The sequence below is a fragment of the Tamandua tetradactyla genome, chromosome 12 (genome assembly GCF_023851605.1).
Source record: "Tamandua tetradactyla isolate mTamTet1 chromosome 12, mTamTet1.pri, whole genome shotgun sequence".
NCBI lineage: Eukaryota > Metazoa > Chordata > Mammalia > Pilosa > Myrmecophagidae > Tamandua > Tamandua tetradactyla.
In genome coordinates, this window is record NC_135338.1 from 7,500,688 (window position 1) to 7,525,869 (window position 25,182).

The 25,182-nt window shown below is 39.4% G+C and overlaps 1 protein-coding gene across 4 annotated transcripts in view; it reads left to right on the plus strand.

The window, feature by feature from the left end:
* The first annotated feature begins 596 nt into the window (after window positions 1-596).
* The window catches only part of ARMH4 (armadillo like helical domain containing 4), a 170,491-nt gene continuing 145,905 nt past the window's right edge, over window positions 597-25,182 (plus strand). For 3 of the 4 annotated variants that reach the window (XM_077122528.1, XM_077122531.1, XM_077122532.1), the window contains exons 1-3: window positions 15,991-17,380; window positions 21,461-21,694; window positions 23,519-23,731. In XM_077122528.1, the coding sequence (XP_076978643.1) occupies window positions 16,048-17,380; window positions 21,461-21,694; window positions 23,519-23,731 (1,780 nt within the window). In that variant the 5' untranslated portion in view covers window positions 15,991-16,047. Of the gene's footprint in view, window positions 686-15,990; window positions 17,381-21,460; window positions 21,695-23,518; window positions 23,732-25,182 lie in introns of those variants that run through there. The other variant, XM_077122530.1, reaches the window with a different exon arrangement.

Consider the following 25,182-nt stretch of genomic DNA (forward strand, 5'->3'; position numbering starts at 1 on the left):
AAAGCAGGTAAAGAAAGCAGTGAGGTACCAAGCATTGTGTCCGGCACAAGTAACTGTTCAATAAATTGTGCTTCCTATTATTAGCACTTTATGTTTAACTTCTCTGAGTGACTGAGAAGGGAATACTCCATCCAGGGCTTACTTTACAGGGTTTTATATAGGGACATACCTCTATCTGAGAAGCCGGAGCGCCAGGACCATCCTGCAGCCTTGGACCTGCGCCTTTTGTCTTAACCAAGAACCAGAGAAATTCCGGGTTCTCCTGCGAAAACGGTGCCCGCGGTCTCTTCTCCGCAGGTATGGAAGGGCAGCTGCCGTACTAGCCCAGGTTACAAGGTGGGGCCCCCGGGGTGGAGGACCCGAGGAGGACCCGACCCCGCAGTTTTGTCCCAGCGCGGGAGCGGAAGCGGGGAAGCGGGCCCCTAGGGGCGTGGGGCGCAGGCCTCGTGTGTCAGTGCCAGCGGAGTCGGGGCGGGCACACCATCCTGGCCGCCCAATCCCTAGCCGTGGCCGCGCGGCCTTATGAATAAGCAACAAAACGAAACGCCCTCCCCCCCGGCGCCCCAGACGGCCCAGACAGCAGCTGCCGCCGCCGCCGCCGCCGCCGCCTCTGGGTCCGCCGCGGGGATGCCGAGCGCCGGCGCTGCCACTTCCCTCCGCGCGCCGCTCGCCTGAAGCTGCCCAGGTGAGGACAGGCCCGGGCTGTGCCCCGTGAGTGGCCGCTGCCGCGGACCGAGCGCCGGGGCGGGGACAGGAGCCGCAGCCCCCGGCGGCTCAGGGTCGCCCCGGGAGCCGTGGCCGCCCCGGGTGCGCTAGGCGTGCGCCCTGCGTCCCCGCCGAAATGCAGCGCCCGAGCGCCGGGCGCACTGGGGCAGCTGTGGGCGCGCGGGGCGCGGGGCGCGCAGGCCTTGGGTGGACTCGTCGCGCTCCTCGCTCCAGTCCGGTCTCCCGGCTCTGCACCAGCGAGCGGGCCTTTGTGCTGGTGGAGCTTGCGGGGCAGGCTGCCTTTTGTGTGGGCTTTTCTTTCTTTCCGTCTCTCCGCTCTCCAGCTCCTCAGCTGTGATAGAGAAGTTACGGAAGACCACGGTTGGCTTTTTTGCACCATCGATCGCAGTGTCCCCGATGCCACTCAGCGCCCGGCGGCCGAGGAGCGAGTGGGGGTGGCGGTGGCCACCGGGATGTGTTCTTTGACTTGGCAGAAAACAGTTGAATGCTTAGGGTAGAGATGTCACGGAGCCTCCTTGCTGAGACCCTGACCCATCCCCCCAGGACACGGCTGGTTTCTGCTCCTTGGAAAGGTGACTTTAGAAAGAAGGCCTCCGGGTTAGAGCCGGGGGAGGTGAGGTTGTCTGTCTGAGACTCCAGAATGGTTGAGAGGCACTGTCCGGAGGCGCCCGGATGCCGCCTGTGCGCCCTGGTCACTGACAGCACCGACCTGTGTAGGTTTCAAACATGCAGAGACCTGACTGGGAGAAAGCAGCTGGGACTGACAAACTATAGGAGGTGCCACATATTTTGGATGCTCCCTGCCGAGAAATTTTTGCCTCCCTAAGCTGATCCCGAGGCTGTCACGGGAAACCGGTTTCTAATTTCAGTGTAAATTTGTTGTGGAAGAGAGGAGAGTGGTTGCTTAAAATGGACTGTCCTCTTTCTTGGGAAGTTTTAGTTTGGAACTTGGGGGAAGACGGGAGGGGGTTGTTCGCAAAGTTGTCCATAGAGGATCTCTGCTCTCGTTTCAGAATTTGCGTGCCACCCTCCTTTCTGTATATATTTTACAAGTGATATTGCTGAGCTAGAAGGATTCAACTTAAGAGTCTGACCAACCTCCACGCTCTGGCCAGCAGAATGCTGCCGTAGCATCTACTGAAACTGGAAACCCAAGTGGGGTTTCAGGGTATCAGAGCATTGTTACTTTTACACACACAGTACTGAGTTAAGGGCAGTGTGACTTCCGATTATAAATAAGGTGGAGTTTGTTATATTTGTCATAATAATGAACCAAAGTCTTGTGCAACAGACTTGATTGTGATCACAAAAATCCCAAGTCACTGTGGTCTCTAAGGTAGCTACAGCAACAGAGCCACTTAGGGAGACGTGGATTTGTCTTGTTTTCATAGAAGGCTTCTGACCGTGTATTCCAGTGTTCCTTTCTAGATCTTTATAATAACATAATCTGGTATTTTAGAGATAGTTTGGTGCTAGTATAAAATCAAGATGAAGACAAAGAACTTAAGGAAATTTTCTAGTCTTCAAATACATGTATACTTAAATTTTACAGTATTCAGTAAATGTGTGCCTGAAAAGTTGTGGTTTGAATTGTGTTTTTGTTCATTGATCTTTTTGTTGTTGTTCATTGAATTTTGCTTATTCCCAACTAGGAAGGCTTGTTGTTTAGAGGGAAGCTGGGCTTAATCGCTGTAAAATGAAAACTTATTCCCTAATTAAGATGTGTGGTCAGTCCTGTTTTTCTATATCGTGTTTATTTGGTGATTATAAGAAAAGTATCTAAATCCGGTTTTAGCTTGAAATATCTGATACTGTTTACCCTTTGAAATAGCTACTTGTGGATTACTGTCCCTTGAAATGCCAACTAATACTTACAGATATTGTCATGCAAATGAGATTTGTGAGCCATAAATAAGAAAAATGAAGTATTAAATTGGGTCATTGAAAAGAACTGTGTGATGGATAGACAAGATTAATCAGAGCAGGATTCTGCAGGGATTAGGACATTCCCACATCACTCTCTCTACCTGAAAAGCTGAAATGAGACAGGGGAGCTATTCCATGTGACATGTTATAGAAGCTTCACACTGCTCACCAGTTCGTTGTGGTTTGAGGAGAACATATGTCGGTACCATACTAATACGTCTTATAGTGCATGATTATATGACAAGTTATAGGTTTACAGAAAAATCAGGCACAGAGTAGAGTTCCCATATACCCTCCTTTACACTCACAGTTTTCCCTACTACTTACATGTGTGATTCATTTAAAATGTAATTTTCAAACTGTTTTCATGTCTGTTATCACTTTTTAAAATCTCTCCTCCACGCTTTGAAGAAAATAGAATGAGTATTATCTCCATTTTGCAGTCAGAAAACTTGAATTTCAGTGATTTGCCCATAGTAGAATTGGAACGTGAAGGCGGTTTTAAAATCTTCAAGTCCATGTTCCTTTCCCAGGACTAGGTTGATAAGCTAGAGGTGATAAGCAAGGGCATCTTCATCTGTCTGTGTTGCTACCTGCTGGAGAGTGAAGCTTGTAGCCTCAACATGTAGAGCCTGGTGTGGTCTGCAGGGATGATAAAGGACCCCGCTGCTGGTTGCCAGAGTGACCGTCTTGACCCCAGCCTACTTACCCTCTTTACTGTCAACACTAATGCCTTTTTCCTCCTGGGGACCATGTTTCTGTTTGTGGTTCCTCCATTCTCCCTCCTACCACTTTGGTGGAACACGCTGATGAAGGGATCATCTATCATTCTGGCTACTTAAATTATGGTGAGAGGTGACTGGAGCCAGATCTTAGCATCAGCAGGACAGGTCAGTGACAGTGGTCGCAAGCACAGTGAAGCCAAAGTGTGGCACCATGATGCTATGTGTGACTGAAGAGTTAATGGGGTCAGAGTCCTGATAAATTCAGCTTTAAACAAATGAGTCTTGACAATGAAAGCCTTAAGTGTTAAAAAAAAAAAAAAGAAAGAAAAGATAAGACAATGCCAGATTAATCACCGAGGATCATGAAAATCACAAAATGGAAGGAAGATTAAGATGCAAACAAACAAGGAAAAAGAGTTGCCTTTTTCCCTCACCAACCAAAGAATCATTAATTGGATTTGAGGAGGTGCGATGGTAACTGGGAAGCAAGATGACCTGAAATTCTGAGACTTGATATCTGCTACTGTTGATCTATTTTTTGTGTGCGAAATAATCTCTGAAAAATCTAAAATATACAAAAAATGAGAATACAGAAGCTATTAATATCATTAAAATGGCACATTGATTAAGTGGCCTAAATTGGCTGGGTGCTGACAATACATGAAATTAGACATGGATTGGATGCACGGGTAGTTCGGTGGTTAGAGTGCCTGCCTTTCATGCGGGAGACCCGGGTTCGATTCCCGGGCCATGTACCCCCCACGCCCCCCTCCAAAGATAGATATGGATAGACCGTGAAATGTCATTGAAAATACTACAATACAAAATGGAGACACTGAACATTCTTCCTCATCTTCTTCAATAGTTATTTATATTCACATCAGCAAATATTTGTTGAGTGCTTCCTCCACGTGTCTACCGTTAATAGCAATTAAATAGCAAACAATGGATGCTTAAACACCCATTTTTGTGTGCAAGAAATATAATCTTTTCTGAGGTGCCAAGATTTATACACATGGGACTTGTGCCAGAGAAGCTGGGAGAAGTGGGGAAAAAGAACGGGAAAGCATTTTTGGTGACAGCAGTCAGTAAATGGGATGTGACCTGGGAACCAGGGTTTGGGTAGCTGGGAAAGGGAAGAGAAAGATACGTTCATGACTAGTGTGGTAGCTTGAGCAAAACCTTGAAACCTGAAGTGAGTACGGCACAGAAAAGGGCAATATGGCCTGATGGTGATGGTTCTTTGTATTTTCCACTAGTGGTGTGTGGGTTGCATTATAGATACGAAATTTGGAAATTGTATGTTTGGGGACATTTGGCATATTTTGGGAAAGCAGAGAGTTGTAGCGGCAAAGGCCCTGGATGTCTGACACAATTAAGTTCAAAAACAGACACTGCCATGCAGGCAAGTTAACTTGCCTATAAGCTTATGAGTTTTCTCAACTTAAGCAATGGCGGTATTCACTGAGTTGTTGTAAGGGTTAAGTAAGATAATTTCCATAAAGCACTTATAACCCTGAGCCCATAACATCCCCCAAATGGTAGCCATTTTGTTTAATGATGATCATTGTTTTTTTTTTTTTCTTAAGAATAAACTATCTGGATTGTATAAGAGAGATTGGAGGAGAGAGAATCTCTTTTAATAAGAGGTCATTAAAATAGTAACAATACATTGAAGTGACAAGAAGAGAAAATTCCAAGAAATATTATGAGAGAAGGATCCACAGAAATTGAGTTCAAGATGATGCCAAAGCTTAAGCCTGAGAGATAGTGCTTTGAGCATGAAGGAAGTCAATTAGATGAAGATGGTTTAGTATTTGAGGTGCATCAAATGGAAACTTCCAGTGACAATGGAAATCTAAGATTAAATAGCTTACTTCTTTCCACTCCCACCTGGGCTTGTTACAGTGTTTTGTTTGTTTTTAATTTTTTTATTGTATAGTATAACATATATACAAATACAGTGTTTGTTTTTATACTGAGAAAAGGAAAGTGTAAGGAAGATCGTCATCAGGTCATTGACACATACTCTGTGGTCCCCCTGGGTCTTGAGAACTCAGTGCAAATGCTCACATTTCTTCTATGTTATTACAAGAAATGTGATTTATTTTGAAAATGGTAGCTTTGTGTCTCTTTTGCGTCTTCAGTTTAGAAACACACTGGAAGAGTAATGTACATTTGAGTTGGAAAAATGTGGACCAAGAGTTTTAAAAATAAGATTAAGCCTAACAAGATGGCTAAGATTGTGATTTTATGCGTGTTGATTTCCACTTGTCTTTGAAACTTGTCTAGGTTTCACAAAGAAACCGATTCTGGACTATTTCTATTTAAGATTGTCAAAGATAACATTTGACAGAGAACTTATCTGCCCACTGGTGGCAGAAATGTAGTAAATTGTTTGGAGGACTGCAGTGCTGTTAGGATACCGTGATAAGGAATGACAGACAAAGTGCTACTGACTTACTTGGGAGAGGATGTTTTTAAAGCTATTAGAAGGTTAATACCCATTATTAGTTAGTAATTTGACTAGAGCTTATTTATCTGAATTTATTTGCGCTGAAGGATATAGTGAAAACAAGGCAGCATCCAAGGACATAATGTGAGAAAAACCAGAAATGTTCTTTTTGTTTGCTAAATATTATTATGATTGATCTAATTTGAGATAATTACTAAGATGCAGAATTCTAATGAGCAATGGAATCTCCACTACTTCCACTTTCCTCCTGCAGGCTCCCAGGCAAAGTAGGCTATAGACGTTTGTTTGTTCAGCAAATGTTTATTATCTCCTCTGTACTAGACACTTTGCCAGGTAGGAGATACAATGGTGAAGAAAATAGAAAAGGCCTATAGCCTTCAAAATATGTTGCAGATAGTTTTGTAGGTTTAGAAATACTGTCATGGACTTGACAATGGTGATTTATTTATTTATTTATTTATTTATTTTTGCATGGGCAGGCACCAGGAATCAAACCTGGGTCTCTGGCATGGCAGGAGAGAATTCTGCCACTGAGCCACCATCACAGTACCTACTTTTTTTTTTACAGTCTACAATCAATAGCTCACAACATCATCACATAGTTGTGTATACACCACTATGATCATTTTTCAGAACATTTGCTTCACTCCAGAAAAAGAAATTAAAAGAAAAAATTCATATATACCATACACCTTTCCCCTCCTTGTCACTGACCCACTAGTATTTCTATCGACCCAATTTATTTTAACCTTTGTCCCCCCTATTATTTGTTCATTCTCCATCCAAATTTTTTTACTCATCTGTCCATAACCTAGATAAAAAGAAGCATCAGACACAAGGTTTTCACAATCACACAACCACATTGTAAAAGCCATATTGTACACAATCATCTTCAGGAATCAAGGCTACTTGGAACATAGCTCAACGGTTTCAGGCACTTCCCTCTAGCCACTCTAATACACCGTAAACTAAAAAGGGACATCTATATAATGCATAGGAATAACCTCCTCTGTTTGAAATCTCTGAGCCACTGAAACTTTATTTTGTGTCATTTCTGTCTTCCCCCTTTCAGTCAAGACTTCTCAATCTCTTGATGCCAGGTCCTGACTTATCCCAAGCTTTCTGTCCCACATTGCCAGGGAGATTTACACCCTGGGGAAGGCAGTGAGTTTACCTGCTGAGTTGGCTCAGAGAGAGAGGCAACATCTGGGCAACAAAAGAGGCTCTCTGGGGGTGACACTTAGGCCCAATTTTAAGTAGGCTCAACCTAGCCTTTGCAGTAATAAGTCCCACAGGGGTGAAACACAAGATGCAGGGCTCGGCCTATTGATTTGGTTGTCCCCAGTGCTTGTGAGAATATCAGAAATTCTCCAAATGGGGAAATTGAATATGTCCTCCTTTTCCCCCAATGCCTGAGGGAACTTTGCAAATACTTTATTCACTGCCCAAATTACTCTGGGATATATTGGAGCATGATACTAACTTGGGCAAACCAACACAATTGCATGCCCTTTTCAAGATTCCATGTACTTACAATGTTCAACTAAACTGGTCATTAAAGTTAAATTAGGGAATGCACTACCCAAAATATAAATTGTGTACCAAATAAACATCTCTCCCTTTGTTTTCACACAGAAGTTGAAGTTATAAAATATGGGCGATGTCATCCTTTACCCAATATTTTGATTTACCTTATTCCTATCTAGATCAGCTTCATTCATTTCTCTACTCAAAGTCAGATCCCTTTTTTCAACTTTTTAAACAGTTCCTAATATGGGGTACTGCTGACTTTCATAGCTTAACATAAACACCCGAAGTTTCTGGGAATGACCAGGTTATAAACAAACAGTTCAGTATCTCAGAATTTAGAAATAACAGTTACAACTCGTGAATACATGTGACTGCTGTTAAGAGCTTAAATCTAGGACCCTTTGCAATAGGTCCCAACCTGATAACCCATGCTCTTGACTTCAGTTCACCAAGTTTTTATATCATAGTTAGTTTAAATGATGAGGCGTGATGATATTTGTCTCTCTGTTTCTGACATTTCGCTCAATGTACAATCGTCAAGTTTCATTCACCTCGTTTCATGCCTCACAACTTCATTCCTTCTTGTGGCCTCTCAGTAGTCTGCTGTATGTATACACCACAGTTCCTCTTTCATTCCTCAGTCATTGTACCCTTAGGCCGCCTCCATCCATTGTGGATCGTGACCACTGCCGCCATAGACACCAGTGTGCAAATGTCCATTCTTGTCCCCGTACTCAGTTCCTCCATGTATAAACTGACCAACTGGATTTCAGGATCATATGGCAACCCTACCCCTAGCCTCCTGTAGAACCACCACACTGCCCTCCAAGGACTGTACCCCTCAGTCCCTACTGACAGTGAATAGGTGCATCTCTTTCTCTGCGTTTTCTGTAGCACTTATTTCTCTGTTCATTTTTAAAATTTTTATTAATAAAACCAATCAACATACAATATAAACATTCTTTTTTATCACATAGTTGTATATTCATCATCATGATAATTTCTTAGAACAGTGGCATCAATTCAGAAAAAGAAATAAAAAGAAAACAGAAAAAAAGTTCATATATACCATACCCTTTACCTCTCCCTTTCATTGATCACTAGCATTTCAATCTACTAAATTTATTTTAACATTGTTCCCCCTATTATTTATTTATTTTTAATCCATATGTTTTACTCATCTGTCCATAAGGTAGACAAAAGAAGCATCAGACACAAGGTTTTCACAATCACACAGTCACATAGCGAAAGCTATATCATTATACAATCATCTTCAAGAAACATGGCTATTGGAGCACAGCTCTACATTTTCAGGCAGTACCCTCCAGCCTCTCTATTACACCTTAAATAAAAAAGGTGATATCTATTTAATGCATAAGAATAACCTCCAGAATAACCTCTCAACTCTGTTTGGAATCTCTCAGCCATTGACGCTTTATTTTGTCTCATTTCTCTCTTCCCCCTTTTAAAAGGTCAAGAAGGTTTTCTCAATCCCTTGGTGCTGAGTCCCAGCTCATTCTAGGTTTTCTGTCCCACGTTGCCAGGAAGGTCTATACCCCTGGGAGTCATGTCCCACATAGAAAAGGGGAGGGCAATGAGTTTGCTTGTCATGTTGCCTAAGAGAGGCCACATCTGAGCAACAAAAGAGGTTCTCTTGGGGGTGACTCTTAGGCCTAATTTTAAGTAGGCTTTGCCTGTCCTTTGCAGGGTTAAGTTTCATTTGAACAAACCCCAAGATTGGGGACTCAGCCTATTGCTTTGGTTGTACCCACTGCTTGTGAGAATATCAAGAATTCTGCGCTTGGGGAAGTTGAATTTTCCCCCTTTCTCACCATTCCTCAAGGGGACTTTACAAATACTTTTTATTCCCTGTTCAAATCCTTCTGGAATTTGTTGTCTCTCTGCTCATTTTAAACAGTTTTATTCACGCATCATACAGTCCAACCTAAGTGTATAGACATGGCTTCACCACCATAATCTGTCTGAAGACATTTCTTTTTCTTTCACAAAGGATTCATCTCTCTTCCCCATCCCCCCTGCCTTTTGACATTTAATGTGCACCTAAAGCCTTTGTGACCTTCAGTGGAAGCACAGTACAGTGTTACTGTTGACTGCAGACGGTCGCATGCATTGATTGTACTTTTTCCCATATGCCATCTGTTTTCAACACCCTGCATTATTGACATTCATTTGTTCTCCCTCATGCAAAAACTTTTTTTATTTGTACATTTAATCATTATCATTGTCCACTCTAGGCATTCCTAAGTTATACTGTCTCAGTCGTTATCTTGTATTTTTCCTTCTGGTTTCATATGTGCCTGCAGCCCTTCTCCCTCAGCCATACATTCAGCTTCATTCAGTGTACTTGCATTATTGTGCTACCATCAGGTAGTATTGTGCTATTTCTGAATTTTTACAGTCAATCCTGTTGCACAATCTGTATTCCTTCAGCACCGAATACCCAATCTCTACCCTCTTTCTATCTCCTGATAACCTGTGTTCTTAACTTTAACTCTCAAAGTTCACTCATTAATGTTAGTTCCTATTAGTGAGACCATACAGTATTTGTTCTTGTGTTTCTGGCTAATTTCACTCAGCATAAAATCCTCAAAGTCCATCTACATTGTTAATGCTTCATGAATGTATCCTGTCTTGCACCTGCCTAATAGTCCATCGTATGTATAGACCACAGCTTGTTTAGCCACTCATCCATTGATGGACATTTGGGCTGTTTCCATCTCTTGGCAATTGTAAATAAAGCTGCTATAAACATTGGTGTGCAAACGTCTGTTTGTTTCTTTACCTTCAGTTCCTCTGAATACACATCTCATAATGGGATTGCTGGATCATATGGCAATTCTATACTTAGCTTCCTGAGGAATCACCAAACTGCCTTCCAGAGCATTTGTACCATTTTGCATTCCCATCAACGGTACGTAAATGTGCTGCTTTCTCCGTATTCTCTCCAGCACTTGTCATTTTCTGTTTGTTTGTTTGTTTGTTTTGGAAAATGACCATTCTAGTGAGTGTGAGATGATATCTCATTGTTGTTTTTATTTACATTTCCCTAATAGCCTGTGCAGTTCATGTGTCTTTTAGCCATTTGTATTTCTTCTTCTGAAAAGAGTCTGTTTATGTCTTTTGCCCATTTTTCAAATTGGGCTGTTTGTTTTTTTGTTGTTGAGTTGAACAATCTCTTTATATATTCTGGATACTAAACCCTTATGTGATATGTGGTTTCCAAATATTGTCTCCCATTGTGTAGGCTGTCTTTTTACTTTCCTAACAAAGTTCTTTGCACAAAAATGTTTAATTTTGAGGAGATCCCATTTATCTATTTCTTTTTTCAATGCTCGTGCTTTGGATATAAGGTCTAGGAAACTGCCTACTATTACGAGATTTACAAGTTATTTCCCTACATTTTCTTCTAAAAGTTTTATGGTCTTAGCTCTAATGTTTAGGTCTTTGATCCATCCTATGTTAAATTTTGTATAAGGTGTGAGATATTTGTTCTCTTTCTATCTTTTGGCTATGGATATCCAGCTCTCCAAGCACCATTTATTGAAGACGCTGTTCTGTTCCAGGTGGGTTAGCTTAACCACCTTATCAAAGATCAATTGTTCATAAATGAGAGGGTCTATTTCTGAATGAATTAATTCAGAATTAATCAATTCGGTTCCATTGGTCAGCATATCTATCTTTATGCCAGTACTGTGCTGTTTTTTTTTTGTTTGCTTTTTTTGCAGAGAGAGAAATAGCTGATTTTATTTTATTTTTAGTTGAAGTATAACAAACTGTAAAGTGCATTTAAATGTACAGCTTGATGTATTTTTTTGATGATGATTAGCAGATTTATTGAGATATATTACCACACCACAAAATCCATCTCAAGTATACAATGAATAGCTCAGAGTAACACAGCATAGTTGTCCATTCATCACCACAATCAATTTTAGAACACTTTCATTAATCAAAAAAATTTCCATAGCCCTTATTATCGACTCTTAGCATTGGTGTGGTACTTTTGTTACTATTAATGGTAGAATATTAAAATACTACTGTTAACTATAACCCATAGTTTGCAATAGGTGCATTTGTCCCACATATTGTCCCACTCAATTATTATGCCACCAGTGTGGTCATGCTTTAAGTCCATGAAATGTCCTTATAGCAACAGACAGGCCAGCACTTGTCTGACCAGACAAGTGGGCACCACCACTTGGCCAAGTTGACACATGAACTTGACCATGACAAGGAGTAAATGTGGTGAAGCTATAACCGTTGAGAATTTGAACAGACCAAGAGTTCTTTACATTGTTATTACAATTTTATATATAAAAGCTATATATTCAATAATTATTTCGTATTTTTTTTTTTGCCATGGGTAGGCACTGGGAATCGAACCCGGGTCTCTGGCACAGCAAGCAAGAACTCTGCCACTGAGCCACCATTGCCCACCCTCAATATATTTTTAATTACCATGTCAATACCATACCATTAAGGGAGAACAAGATTAAATTCCATCATATCCCTTCAGCTCCAATTACCCAATCTCTACCCTATTTCTATCTCCTGATGATCTCTGTTCTTAACTGAAATTCTCCAAGTTCATTCATTAATATTAGTTCATATCAGTGAGACCAGACAGTATTTTTCCTTTTGTTTCTGGCCGATCTCGCTCAGCATAATGTCCTCAAGGTCCATCCACATTGTTACATGCTTCATGACTTTATTCTGTCTTACAGTTGCATAATATTCCATTGTATGTACATACCACAGCTTGTTTAGCCACTCATCTGTTAATGGACATTTGGGCTCTTTCCATCTCTTGGCAATAGTAAATAATGCGGCTATAAACATTGGTGTATAAGTGTCCATTTGTGTCCTTGAGTACCATGCTGTTTTGATGACTGTAGCTTCATAATATGCTTTGAGGTCAGATAATGTGAGACATCACTTCATTTTTCTTTCCCATGATATTTTTAGCTATTTAGGCCCCCTGGCCTTCCAAATAAATTTGGTTATTATTGGTTTTTCTATTTCTGCAAAGTAAGTTGTTGGGAGTTTAACTGGTTTTGCACTGAACCTATAAATCAACTCGGGTAGAATTGACATCTTAACTCTCATTAGTCTTCCAGTTCATGAACCCAGTATGCCCTTTGACAATGGTCACTCTTTTAAAATTTATTCTCTAACTTCATGCAACTCCCAGTGTGGGATAACAAACTCATCAGAGTGGCTATATGAAACTTGTATCGTGCTTTGAAAGATGGAGAAAGGTATAGAACTTGAAGGTCATCTCCCAGTTTCCCTGAGTTGCAGATTTCTTCCTTGCTACCATTCCTACAGGTGATCTGTTTGCTTCTCTTAAAGTTCAGGTGTCATTTTTTTTTTTGAATAGTGGGGAGGAGATGCATATGACAGCAACACACACACATAGAAAAGGCTTTCAGTTCACCTCCTCTTTTTCTGTCATAATTGGATTTAGAAAGCAGGTGGTTGGCACTTAACCACAGAAGGAAAGCCTGTTAGAACACTGGCAGAATTCCCTTCACACAAAAACTCTAAAATTTAAGAATTAGGTAAAAACCAAATATTGAAAGGAAATTCTGTTTTGGAAAGGCAAGGGTACTATTTTAAATCATTCCTTTTTTTTCTCTCTCCCCTAAATTTGTTTTGTCCATAAAATTTTTTCTTGCTTCACATGATTTCAGAGCGTATAAATCAAGTGTGATGCATGCATTCATTCATCTGCCCAGAATCCGATGGTGAGTTTTGATATCACTAAGGCTACGATTCAGGAATCATTTTCTCGGTGCTCGTCTGTTCTTCTGCGCTCCACTGCCACTTATGAGTTTTTCTGGCATTTTATCCGGAAGCATGGGATTGTGTAGATCAGGATTTTTAGACCACACTTTCAATCTTCTAGGGTGTTCAGTAAGATTTCATTCAATGGGAAAAATAAAAGGACGACTATCTGATTGGAAATGAACCACAGGCTTCTATAGCTTTTTCATATCTTGGATTATATAGATGCAGTTCCATAGTTCACCTTGTTTTGGTACAGAAATCCACAGGTGCAGTTTCATCAGCTGTGGACACTCTCACTTTACAGCACTATGTTTTCCTTTTAAGGAAGGAAAATAGAAGCAGCAGGCCGAATAGAGTGATCTGTTACCTGGTTATGAATTGGGATGCATTATGGATCATCTAACTAGTGTTCAAATGGTTGGCATACCTTAGCACCTATTATTCCTTCTCTTTCAAATATCTTTACCATATCCTCTCCCTTTTAAATGGTGATAGCTACCTGTATGTAATTTAATATTTAAATAAAATTGTTGCAAAGCCTTATCCAACATAGAAGAATATTTAGCCCTCCCTTTGCCATCCCTGAGGATTCTTGGGAAGCTTATTTTTCTCCTAGTTACTTCTGCTTTCATTTTTCTCCTGCTGCTAAATTTATAATCCCTGCTGTGCTGTTCCTTTTTCACACATGGCACCATGATACTTCATGACATCATTCCATTCCTGCATTCCCCCAAATTACTAGAAGCCCAAGAGTTCTGAGTAACAAATCACCCCCAAACTTTAGTGACTTAATAAGAATAATGCGATTGTTATTTCATACTGTATTAGTTAGGGTTCTCTAGAGAAACAGAATCAACAGGAAACACTCGCAAATACAAAATTTATAAAAGCGTCTCACGTGACTGCGGGAACGCAGAGTCCAAAATCCACAGGGCAGGCTGTGAAGCCAATGGTTCTGATGGAGGGTCTGGACAAACTCCACAGGAGAGGCTCGCCAACTGAAGCAGGCAGAGAGCCTTTCTCTTCTGAATCCTCCTTAAAAGACTTCCACTGATTAGATTAAGCATCACTCATAGCAGAAGACACTCCCCTTTGGTTGATTACAAATGGAATCAGCTGTGGATGCAGCTGACCTGGTCATGATTTAATTCTATGAAACGTCCTCATCGCAACAGACATGCCAGCACTTGCCCAACCAGACAAACAGGTACCACCACTTGACCAAGTTGACACATGAACCTGACCATGACACATACCATTTCTGCATGTCAAGAATTTGGAAGTAGCTCAGCTGAGTGGGTGTGACGGGGTCTCTCAAGAGGTTGCAGTCAGGATGTCATTCCAGGCTGCAGTCATATGATGGCTTGGCCAGGTCAGGAGAGCTGTGTTCCGATGAGTCGTTCCTATGGTGCTGGTGGTTAGTACTTGGCAGGAGACCTCAGCTCTGATTCCATGGATTTCTCTTTTCTCATGGAGAAAAATTCAGCCTTCTTTTTATCTTCAGCCATTGAGACCATGCCCTAAGAACTGGATCTTTTCTTCATCTCAGAAGGACCTATAGAACTAAATGGGATAACATGGAAGCTTTGAACTCCTTTATGGAGTTCAAAACCCTGTGGAAATAAGGCTATGGCCCTGTGAAACTCTAAGGCCCTATGAAAATACAAATTTCTGTATGTTACGTATGTTCTTCACATGCTAAATCCAGATAGTTTAATTAGTCATGAAAGGAAGAAAAGGTATACTTTTTATAAAGATGAAGCTTTTATTTTGGAATTTTGATTCCTACTTTAATTTTCTAAAAGGTGGACAGTATCTTTGAAAAAATTTTGATTATAGGAGGCAGAAAAAGCTCCACTCAACCAAGTAGATAAAAAAACTAAAATCCTTAAATTGGGGAGGGGGGAGGTTCAGTTGTAATGAGAGTGTGTGTGAATTTTTAAAAATAGAAATGCAATAAATCTTCATCTTAATATGTATTCAGTAAGGATAGTTAATTTAAAAATGTTTCGATTCCTTTAAAATGTTTTTCTAAAACGTCTCTTATTTATACTGGTTAACTTTTTACCTTTCCTAATCCTTAAATTTTGAAGCATGAAAGGTTTGCCTACAGTTTTTACAGTTGTTGCAGAGAATAGAAATGATTTAAGCATTTTAAAGGCAAATTTTAATTGAAATCTGTTCATGTATTTTTAAAACTCTTGAATGTAACTGATATTCAATATTTTAGGATGCTATTTAATAAGTTTTAAAGCACTCAAGAGATTTAAAATTTTTTTTCCTGTTTTATTTATTAATTAAAAAAATTAACAACAAACAAAAACTTTAACATATCATTCCATTCTACATATATAATCAGTAATTCTTAATATCATCACATAGTTGCATATTCATCATCTTCAAGAGATTTTTTTGAATGACTATGTAAGATTTACGTTCTGTATTGAACATTTCTAGTCATTTGAATACATAATAGAGGAATTTGGAGAAAATGTTGTAAATGTGATGTCAAGGGTAGTTTATTTCAAGTAGGTGTTTAAGAAACAGTGAACTTAGTCCTTGAACAATCTGTATCTTTTTCTAGGGAGCTTCAAGTTAAATCAGCTGCAAAATCCGGTAGGGAAAATGAACTGGTTTAGCCATGTCTCAAAGGTACAAAGAAATAGGGCAGCCTTCTCTCACCTACCACCTCTGAGCATGAGATCAAGGAGATTGTTTTACTTATGATTTAATTTAAAGGGGCTTATTTCCAGAAAAAAAATGTATGACAGTTTGATCTGCTTTATTTTTCCGCAGGACTCAATTACTGGAATTGTCAGCTCTGGCAATTTATGTGCACATTTTTCTTCCGCTATGAGCAGACCAACTGTACTGCATATTTGTCTGGCTTTCTGTAGCCTCCTGCTTCTCAACTTTGCTTCACAATGTCTGGCCTTCCCCACAGTGGAGAGGAGGGAGATATCAGATATTTATAAAGAAGAAGGTCAGTCTGAGAGGACAAGCTCAGAAGACCTAGAAAATAGCTCTGTAACTTCAAAGCTAATGCTCCAACAGGTAGTTTCAAAGGACCCATTGGTGGTGTCAGTGGGACCGTCAGAAACATCATTAAATAAAGTATTCCCTGTTAATGAAGAAACCCACCCTATCGGAGCTAGTCTCACCCAGCCTAATGGTTTTGGTGTTTACATCCCTACTGAGTCAATTGTCCCAGGAGATAAGCAAGTATTTGGTTCCAGACAGCCCGAGAGGATGTCTCCTGAAAGCAGATTTTCCAAGGCCATGCAAGCAATCACTGTAACTGCAGCTGTTTCTCTGACTATTGATGAGAAAGAGGAGCCCTTTAATAGCGCCAACATTCAGCCCGTTGGAGAAGGGACCACAGAAACAACACAAGGTTTTCTGAAATATTTGGATAATCAACTGTCTGCAACGGGAAACCAGGAAGAAGTTAGTCTGGGACATTCACGGCCATCCTTTGTGAACACAGATGAAATGCTAACCACCAATCCTAGAACAGAGAAACTTGAAACAGCCACAGAGCATAGCACCACTTCTTTTCCTTCTGATGAGCCAACAGCAGGCAGTGAGCCTGGAAATCTCATGCCCAATAGAGAGAGGTCTTCACAGATGACAGCTGATAATTCCCAGGTTACTGCCACGAAGCACCAGCTTGCAACCTCCGTGTACACCCCGAGTGTTGAGCCAGAAACTGATAGCTTGCTGAGAGCCTGGGAAGTCCCACCTGGTGTCAGTACAGCTGTTCCACCTGCCTCTGAATCAAATGATGAGTGGGATGATACTAAGTTAGAGAGCGTAAGCCAGATAAGGGCCCCAAAGCTTGGAGAAAATACTGAGACTCAGGTGAGAATGGAAACATCTCAGGCAACACATCTAATCCGTAACACTATGGAAGGGGGTGAAACTTTGACGAAGGCTGCTGAAGGGCCTTCATACGTGCTCATAGCTCCAGGGGATGAGAGGTCAACCGCCTTCTCTGATCCAGGTTCCTTTACTCCCACAAGTCTCACGGAAGATATAAAAGTGTCCGTTGTAAACCTGTTCCAAAATACAGGAGCCTTCACGGAATCCAACAAGGAGAATGATGCCATGTTATTCTTAGAGACTGCAGCGTCCATCTCAGAGTATGAATCTGAGGCATATCAACAATTGGGAAATACATTTCAAGGTATGGAAAAAAAAGTAGAAAAGAAAGAAAAAGAGACAGTTTAATCTTTGTTTAACTTGGAATGTTTCCATTTGTTTTTTTCAAAAGTGATAATTAAGAAGTCTCTCAAATTTTAATGAGTTGCCAAGTATGCAAAGAAAACATGTATTTTATATAAAAATTATAGCCACGTATAACTTCTGCGTTTAGACCAGTGGTCTTCAAGTGAGGATGGTTTTAACCCTCCCCAGGGGACATTTGGCAATGCTAGGGGCATTTTTGGCAGCCACAAATGGGGGGACACTACTGGCCTCTAGTAAGTAGATCCTAAGGCTGCTAAACTCCTGCAATGCTTAGCACAGCCACCCGCAAGAAACAATTACCTAAGTCGAAATGTCGGGAGAGTCGAGTTTGAGAAAACTTGATTTGAACTATTTTTAAGCATTTTATTATGAAAAATAATACAGGAAAAGGTAAAAGAATTAACTGCGTGTTTAAGTTATGTAAGATAAATTGAGGATACCTATTTACATATTATTGAAAAAAGTACTCACTCCCAGGTATTTATTACAAAAAGCTCTAGGTAAGTATGTATCTCATAATATTATCTTATGAGTTCTTTAACTTTATTTTCCGAAAAAGAATTTTATCTAGAAATAAGGAAACCCATATGGATAAATCATCTGCTGGCTAGATTTTGTACTTTATACTTTCTACCTGTGTGAATGTTGCAAACGGACAAACTTCATATTTGCTGCTGTGGAATAATGCTTTTCTCTTATTATGTGTAGCTGTTCAGATCATGGCATGGGGAAGGAAAGGCTTACTATTACATGCACGTGTTTATTCCAAATTGTTTCGGGATTACACACAATTTGTTACTTTAGTCAAGTAGCCCATTTAATGAAAAATATCAAATTAGTAATATGTCTTATAAAGCATTATTGAGATTGAATTAAAATGATAAAGGAGAGACTGAATTTTACGTGTCCGATACATCTTTTAAAGATTGAAAGACCCAATATACTTAAAGTTTTCATAGCTGCTTTCAGAAGAAGTTTTCTAAGTTGATTTTAAAATGGCGTTAAGAGAATTGGGTCCGCAAGACTGTGAAGGTATTTTATATGACTGAATCAGAAGGTGAATTTAGTTCTCCATAACATATTAAGATATTTCGGGCAGCATTAAGCCATATATACCAGATTATTCATTGCACATTGATTCCGTGATTCTTTATAGTAGACTTACATTGGCTTCTATTTATGTAGCCTAAAAAGTAAAATGGATTTGGAAATTGTCTTAATATTTTAATTATTGAATATACTTCTTACTTGGTCATAATTTCCTCACTCAATTACAATCTTTTAATAGGCAACTTCTTTTTATTCCGAGCACACAACATAATACATGGCATTCAGTAGGTGCTCAGTTAGCATCTGTTCAATGGATGAGTAAAGATGGAGAACCATTCAGACTGCCATTATCCATTTCAACGATCTGCCTTGTTCAAATTAATCAAGCAGCTACTACATGTTCTGCATAGAGAGAGGAACAGTCAAATAATTCCCTTTATTTTACATTTTTTCTGTCCCCGAGTTAAAAAAATATGAACTGCTAAGATTGTTGACAAGTTGAAGAATAACCAACAGTAAATGTTTTTCTGAAGTAACAACTCAAAATTTGAGGGCCTAGGGAGACTTATGACCGTCTTCAGTGTATACAGTGATTTCTTGGTATTTTTGGATCTTATTTACAGAGGAGTACCCTGAGATTATGGTCTGTCCTCTGTTTCAGTAAGTACTTCAGCTAGTTCAACTGAAGATCAAGTTTTAAAAATTATCTATAATAATCATTGTTATTTTTCTATACAGGAAATGAAAATGAGAGATAAGGGGGAGCTTTTTAATGTTTTTTTTTTAAATCCTCATTATTCTTTCTAGTTCTCACTCTTCTTCCTATAATAGCAGTCACTTGTACGAGGTACTATGCCATTTTGACATTTCTTGCTTTTTCATAAACCTATGAGCATAGAGTATAAATTTATTTTTACATATTTGTTCTCAAAAGTATCTATTATGCTTCCAAAAATGAGGGCAATGTAGAGACCCCCTAATGCTTAAAATGATAAAACTATCTATTATTATTTATTTTTTATATATGATTATTGACAAAGCATAACATACAAACATGAATATTCTTAACCTATGAACATTCCAATCTTGGTATATAATCAGTGACTCACAATATCATCACATAGCTGTATATTCATCACAATGATCATTTCTTAAAACATTTTCATCACTCCAGAAAAAGAAATAAAAAGAAAAAAGGAAAAAAATTCATACATAACTTACCCCTACCCTTCCCTCTCATTGACCACTAGTATTTCCATCTACCCAATATATTTTAACCTTTGTTCCCTCTATTTTTTTCCAGACCCCTTACCACTCCCTTTCATTGATCACTAAAATGATAAAACTGTATATTATTATCATCTTGTGGCAAACAGAGCACTAACCTAGGTTTTAGACATATAGAATCTCACCTCTCAAGAAATTTACAATCTTACTGGACAAAAAAAAATTTTAAGTGCGGTACAAGGGACAGATAGGAAACACATATAAGAATCTTATCCTAAATCTCATTGTTTGTTCTATAACCAGATACATCAATCTATCAAGTGCAAAAATCTATTGAAGTCAAAGGAAAAAATAGTCCAAACTGGATGGCTATCAAAAGAAAAAAAAAAAGGAACTACCTGTACTGGAAAAACAAACACTATTTCAAAGCAAATACGTCGTCTCCATGTAAAAATAGTTTTAAGTAACAAGAAGTATCATGATGTCATAAATGAAAAATTTGAGAAAACTTTTTTCAGCTACCTCTAGAATGTTGTTATTTTTTCATTTTAGAACTTACTGAACTTGCTAATATGCTGTTTACCTGGAACTGGTATTTTTTTTGAAAAAGAGAGATGATAACATCTTCTAAAGTTACGTTTTTAATAGTGGTTCAGTATTTGACATTTGCAGCATAGTCTCTACCTAAGAAGGGGGCAAATCTTGACCGTCATAAACAATCTTAGTGTGTTCAGGGGGATTACAATTAAAGAAAGTGGACCTGTGATACATATGTCATACTCCACAGATCTATTTTATTCCCCTTTCTTGTTTTGAAACAAATGCATATCTTCTGCAGTGGCCACTCCAAGTTGTTTCTTGGGCATAGTTAGCATGTTAAGAGCTCTGGCTGTTGTTAAACTTGGGCAGGTTCTGTAGCTTTTCTAAACCTCAGTTGGAACAGTGCGGGTAATGGTAGCTCATATTAATTGAATGCTCACCAAGACTTGGAAATCTGTCTTATGCGTGTTATTTAATTTAAACAGTGTAACAACTCTGAGATAGATACTATTATTATACCTGGTTTACAGATGAGGAAGCTCAAGAACCAGAGCTGTTAAGTAATTTTCTCAAGGTCACAGAGCTAGTAGTAAGTGGCTGAGCCAAGTTGGCCCTACAGCCGGCATTGTTGACCACTGTGATGTATGGCTTCCATGGGATGATATCAGCACCTACCTTCCGTTAGTAGATACGGGAGTATGTTCTTAGCATTGCCTGTGTATGGCATGGACAGAATCTCAAACCATTACATTTGTTATCATAATAATTATTCTTATTATTTTAAAATGTTAACTTCCTCTTTCCCTTTGGAAAAGCAAATTTGAAAAATAATCTGTACAAGTGCTTTTGAGAAATTCTGAGTGTAACTTAGTTTTCTATAATTTGTTATCCAGCAAACTGTCGAGTTGATGTTCAAATGAGCTGAATGCACAGCTGTTGATCTTCCTACTTTGTTTTGAATTTTACGGTTTTTATATTAGCTTCCTTTTATCTCTGTCTTAGATGAATTTTCTACTCCTGAAAGCAACAAATAGAGAAAACATTTATTTTTGGCATTTTATTTCTGAGCTCTCCCTTCCCCTTCCTAATCCCTGAAATAGCCATCTCTCCCCTCCTCCAGTGTATTAATTGTATAATGACATTTAAAGGTATAGAGATTTATTTTAAAATGTCGTTCCCCCCCCCCCCCCCCACCTTGAAGACATTTTTACTCAAGAGATGACAACAGCTATTCAAGAAGCAGAAGCCGCTTTATCACCGGTGACACCGGAGCAGGTTTCTATCCTTAAAACTGCCAGTGAAGGTGGCGGAACTGAGGAAGGAAACAAGCCCTCTTCTCCTTCGTCTGATGTGTCTGGGAGATTGGAGCCTCTGGCCACTGCAGTTTCAACTACAGCCCTGCCTTTGTCTCTCAAAGTTACTCCTGCAGTGGAAGGTTTGTACAGGAGGGAACTGGACTCTGTGCTTTGGGATGGGTGTATTTCTGTGAGTCTAAAAGGAATAGGATGAGTGAGGAAGGCGGCCCCATCCCCGGCCAGGGCAGCATATGCCTCACCTGGAAGGTGAGCATGCCTCTTGTTTAGAGAGACGTGGCACAGCCTCAAAGGACGAGGGCTTAGTTCCAGGTAAAAATTCCTGGATAGCCGATCTCTGGATCCTGCAAAGGCCACACCTCCTGAGAACGCTCTCCCAGTTTGGCAACTCTGGTTGCTCAGAGCTAACCTTTTGGCCTCAAGCAAATCTCTTCTCTACCTCTTGGCTTGTTCATCTCTAAGTAACACCTACCTGTCTTACAAGCTATTTTGAGGATTCAAAATAATGTATATAAAGTGCCTCTTGCAAAAGAGGCCCTCTGTTGCTCTGATTTCTTAAAGGCAGTAAAGTTCTCAAATCTGGGTGATGGTCAGAATTATAGTATTATTTTTGGACCTCATGTTTCTCTCTCATCATTAGTCCAATTATGCTCCACTTTAATTTATTTACTGAGTTATTTTTAACAACGTAGTTAATACCTCTTCATCCTCTCCCACCCACCCACCATGGAAACCATGGCTTTGTCAATAATTTACAGCTCATTCCATGACCCTTCCTGTCTCACCCTCCTCCCCTGACTGGTCACCCTTTTCTCCCCTTCCTTCTCTGATTGGTACCATCATCCTGAATCTTATCTTCATCCTTTCTTTCACTTTATTTTCCTTTAGTTTCATTGCATTTATTTTTATTCCTAATAATATGCATTTAAACATTTTAGATGATTTGAACTTTTTAAGAAAGGTTGTCATTGTGTAGATAGCTTACTTGGGACTTTTTTTTTTTTTGCTTCTGCTGTTATACAATTCTATTATGAAAATACACTAGTTTATACTTCTAATATGTATCCACTTTCCTGTTTGTTTGCATTTGGGTGCTTTCTAGATTTCACTATTATGAGCACTGCTCCACGGATATCATTTTACATACTCCCCCTTGTTCACGTGCAGGAGTTTCTCTTGGGTTTATACCTCAAAGTGAAACTGCTGTGCCATAAGATGTGTGAATGTTTGACTTTAGGAGATAATGCCCAACTATTTTTCATAGTGCTTGCACCAATTTGTCCTCCCACCAGCAATGTATGAGACCCTGTAGAGCTATAACCTGGGACACTTTAAAAAAAAGCAGTTTCTCAATCTTCACTGCCAAAAAGATTTTGATTCAATAAGTTGAGGTGAGTGGAAGGCATGAGAATCTACATTTAAAAAATTACCTCAAGAGATTCTGATTCTTGAGGCCAGGCTTGCAAGGTACTGCTGTTCTAGATTCTTTAGACTTAGCAAGACTTGGGACTAAGTCTGGCTGCTTTCAATTTGAGCATATTGCAGACCCAGATCTAAGCTGTTATTGTTGATTTTGAGAAAGACGATTGGTCTTTTCAAAGTAGTCTTTGGCATATACTTTAATGAATTTTTATTAATTGTACCACTGTTGCTAATACATTACATAAAATGCTGCAAAATCCATAATGTGAATAGCATGAACAGAAAATAAAATTTTATTTAAGCCTTTCTGATTTGAGACAATATGTTTTCCTGGAAGACAGTGTTTGCCTTAGATAGCTGGACTGATACACCACAGGGAGAGGGGAGCTGATCTAGGTGCTGAATTTACCGTATATTAAATACCGGTTTCCTTAATCATTTCTAGTTTAAAAAGTGAAAGCGCATATTTGGATTTCCCATAACGATCATCTTACTGGTCAAGTCCTGTCTCTTGTTTTTGACAGACTTAATGGACACAGTCACGGGCCCAAATGAAGAGTTTTTCACACCAGTTTTGGGCTTTCCAGTGACTCCCCCTGGAGTAATGGAGGAAGTGGCCAGCATTTCTCCAGAGCTCTCTGCTTCTAAGGCACCCTCGGAGACAAGAACTATTGTCCCATCCATTGGCCTTGTTAATACAGCCGCCTCATATGGTCTGGATCAACTCGAATCTGAAGGTACCCATGTTTTGAAGGAAATCTCTTCCATGGCTGATTGAGTGCTGAGCAAATGTTTTTGAAAAAAGATTAAGCGGAAGTATGTTCAACCTGTAGTGTAGGTCAGGGTGGGTGAGTAAACGACGAACCAGCCAGGTCTGGCCCACCACCTGTTTTTATATGGCCTGCAAGTGAAGAATGACTTCACATTTTTAAATTATTGGAAAAAATAATATAATAATAATGTACTGTCTATTGCTACTTTGGGGATCCAGTAACACAATTGAGTAGTTATAGCAGAGACTGAGTGGCCCACAAAGCCTGAAATATTTCCTATATCCTTACAGAAAAAGTTTGCCAGCCCCTGGTCTGGATCAGTAGTTCTCAGCCGTAGTTGCACATTGGAACTGTGTTAGGGAGCTTAAAAAAATCCCAACAACTGGGTCCTTCTCCCAGAGATCCTGATTCCATTGGTGTGGTGTAGATCTGGGTTTAAACAAGTTTTAAGAGGACTTTAGATGATTTCAGTACGCAGTCTGGATTGAGAATACCAGATTTTTTTGGAGAAAAGTTTTAATATCGATTATATTTTAATAATATTGCTCTGATTACGAACACTGGTTTATTCTACCTTAGTAACATCTCTGGGCTAGACTGTTGCACTCTTTGGAGATAGGCAGTCTCCTTGCCTATTAATACTAAGACATTCATGACAAATTGTACTTTCCAAGACATTGGCTTTGAGGATGGAAAAGATGCTTGGGGGCATAGCTGCACATCAGCAAGCAGAAAGACTATAAAGTATGAATCTGAGGTCATTTAATTAATCAGCATTTTGACAGGTGAACAGCTCTTAGCTGGGGGTGCAAAATGTCCTGAGATTTGTAGGGCACATTTTCTTAAATGAATCTAGACGGCAGGTAATCTTTTGGGCACTAAATTAGTGTGTTTGATGTAACAAAGATATAGGATTGCTGTTATTTCCTCTACTCTACAGCAGGAAAGGTGTTTCAGGAAGATTTGCAACAGACCCCATTACAGATTTTCAGGATATCGCCGACAGTTTTCTGGCAGTGAAATGTGACATTTTAGGAGTGGTGTTTCAAATTATACAGTAGAATTCTAGTTTAAGAAATGAATTAAATTAGGCTCAGAGGCTAACAGGTTTTACACTCCAAATTAGGATAAATACCACATGACTTTGAATTTAGTGTTTTATATTAGTTGTTTACTCTCCTCCATACCCTCTGGAAAAGCAGGTTTCCCCAAATTAACCTGAGTTAAATATGAGGAAAACATTATATTTGTGAATAATCTGTACTTGTGAAATTGCAATAATTTTCTACATTTAGTAGATGATGGCATTTGTATTGAAATATGCTAGAATTTTCCTGACTTGCCTAATATGTCCTAGAGTTTTAGTTCTTTTCTTGTAGGCAATTTAATTTCAGCTTCTTTTTGAAAATATATTT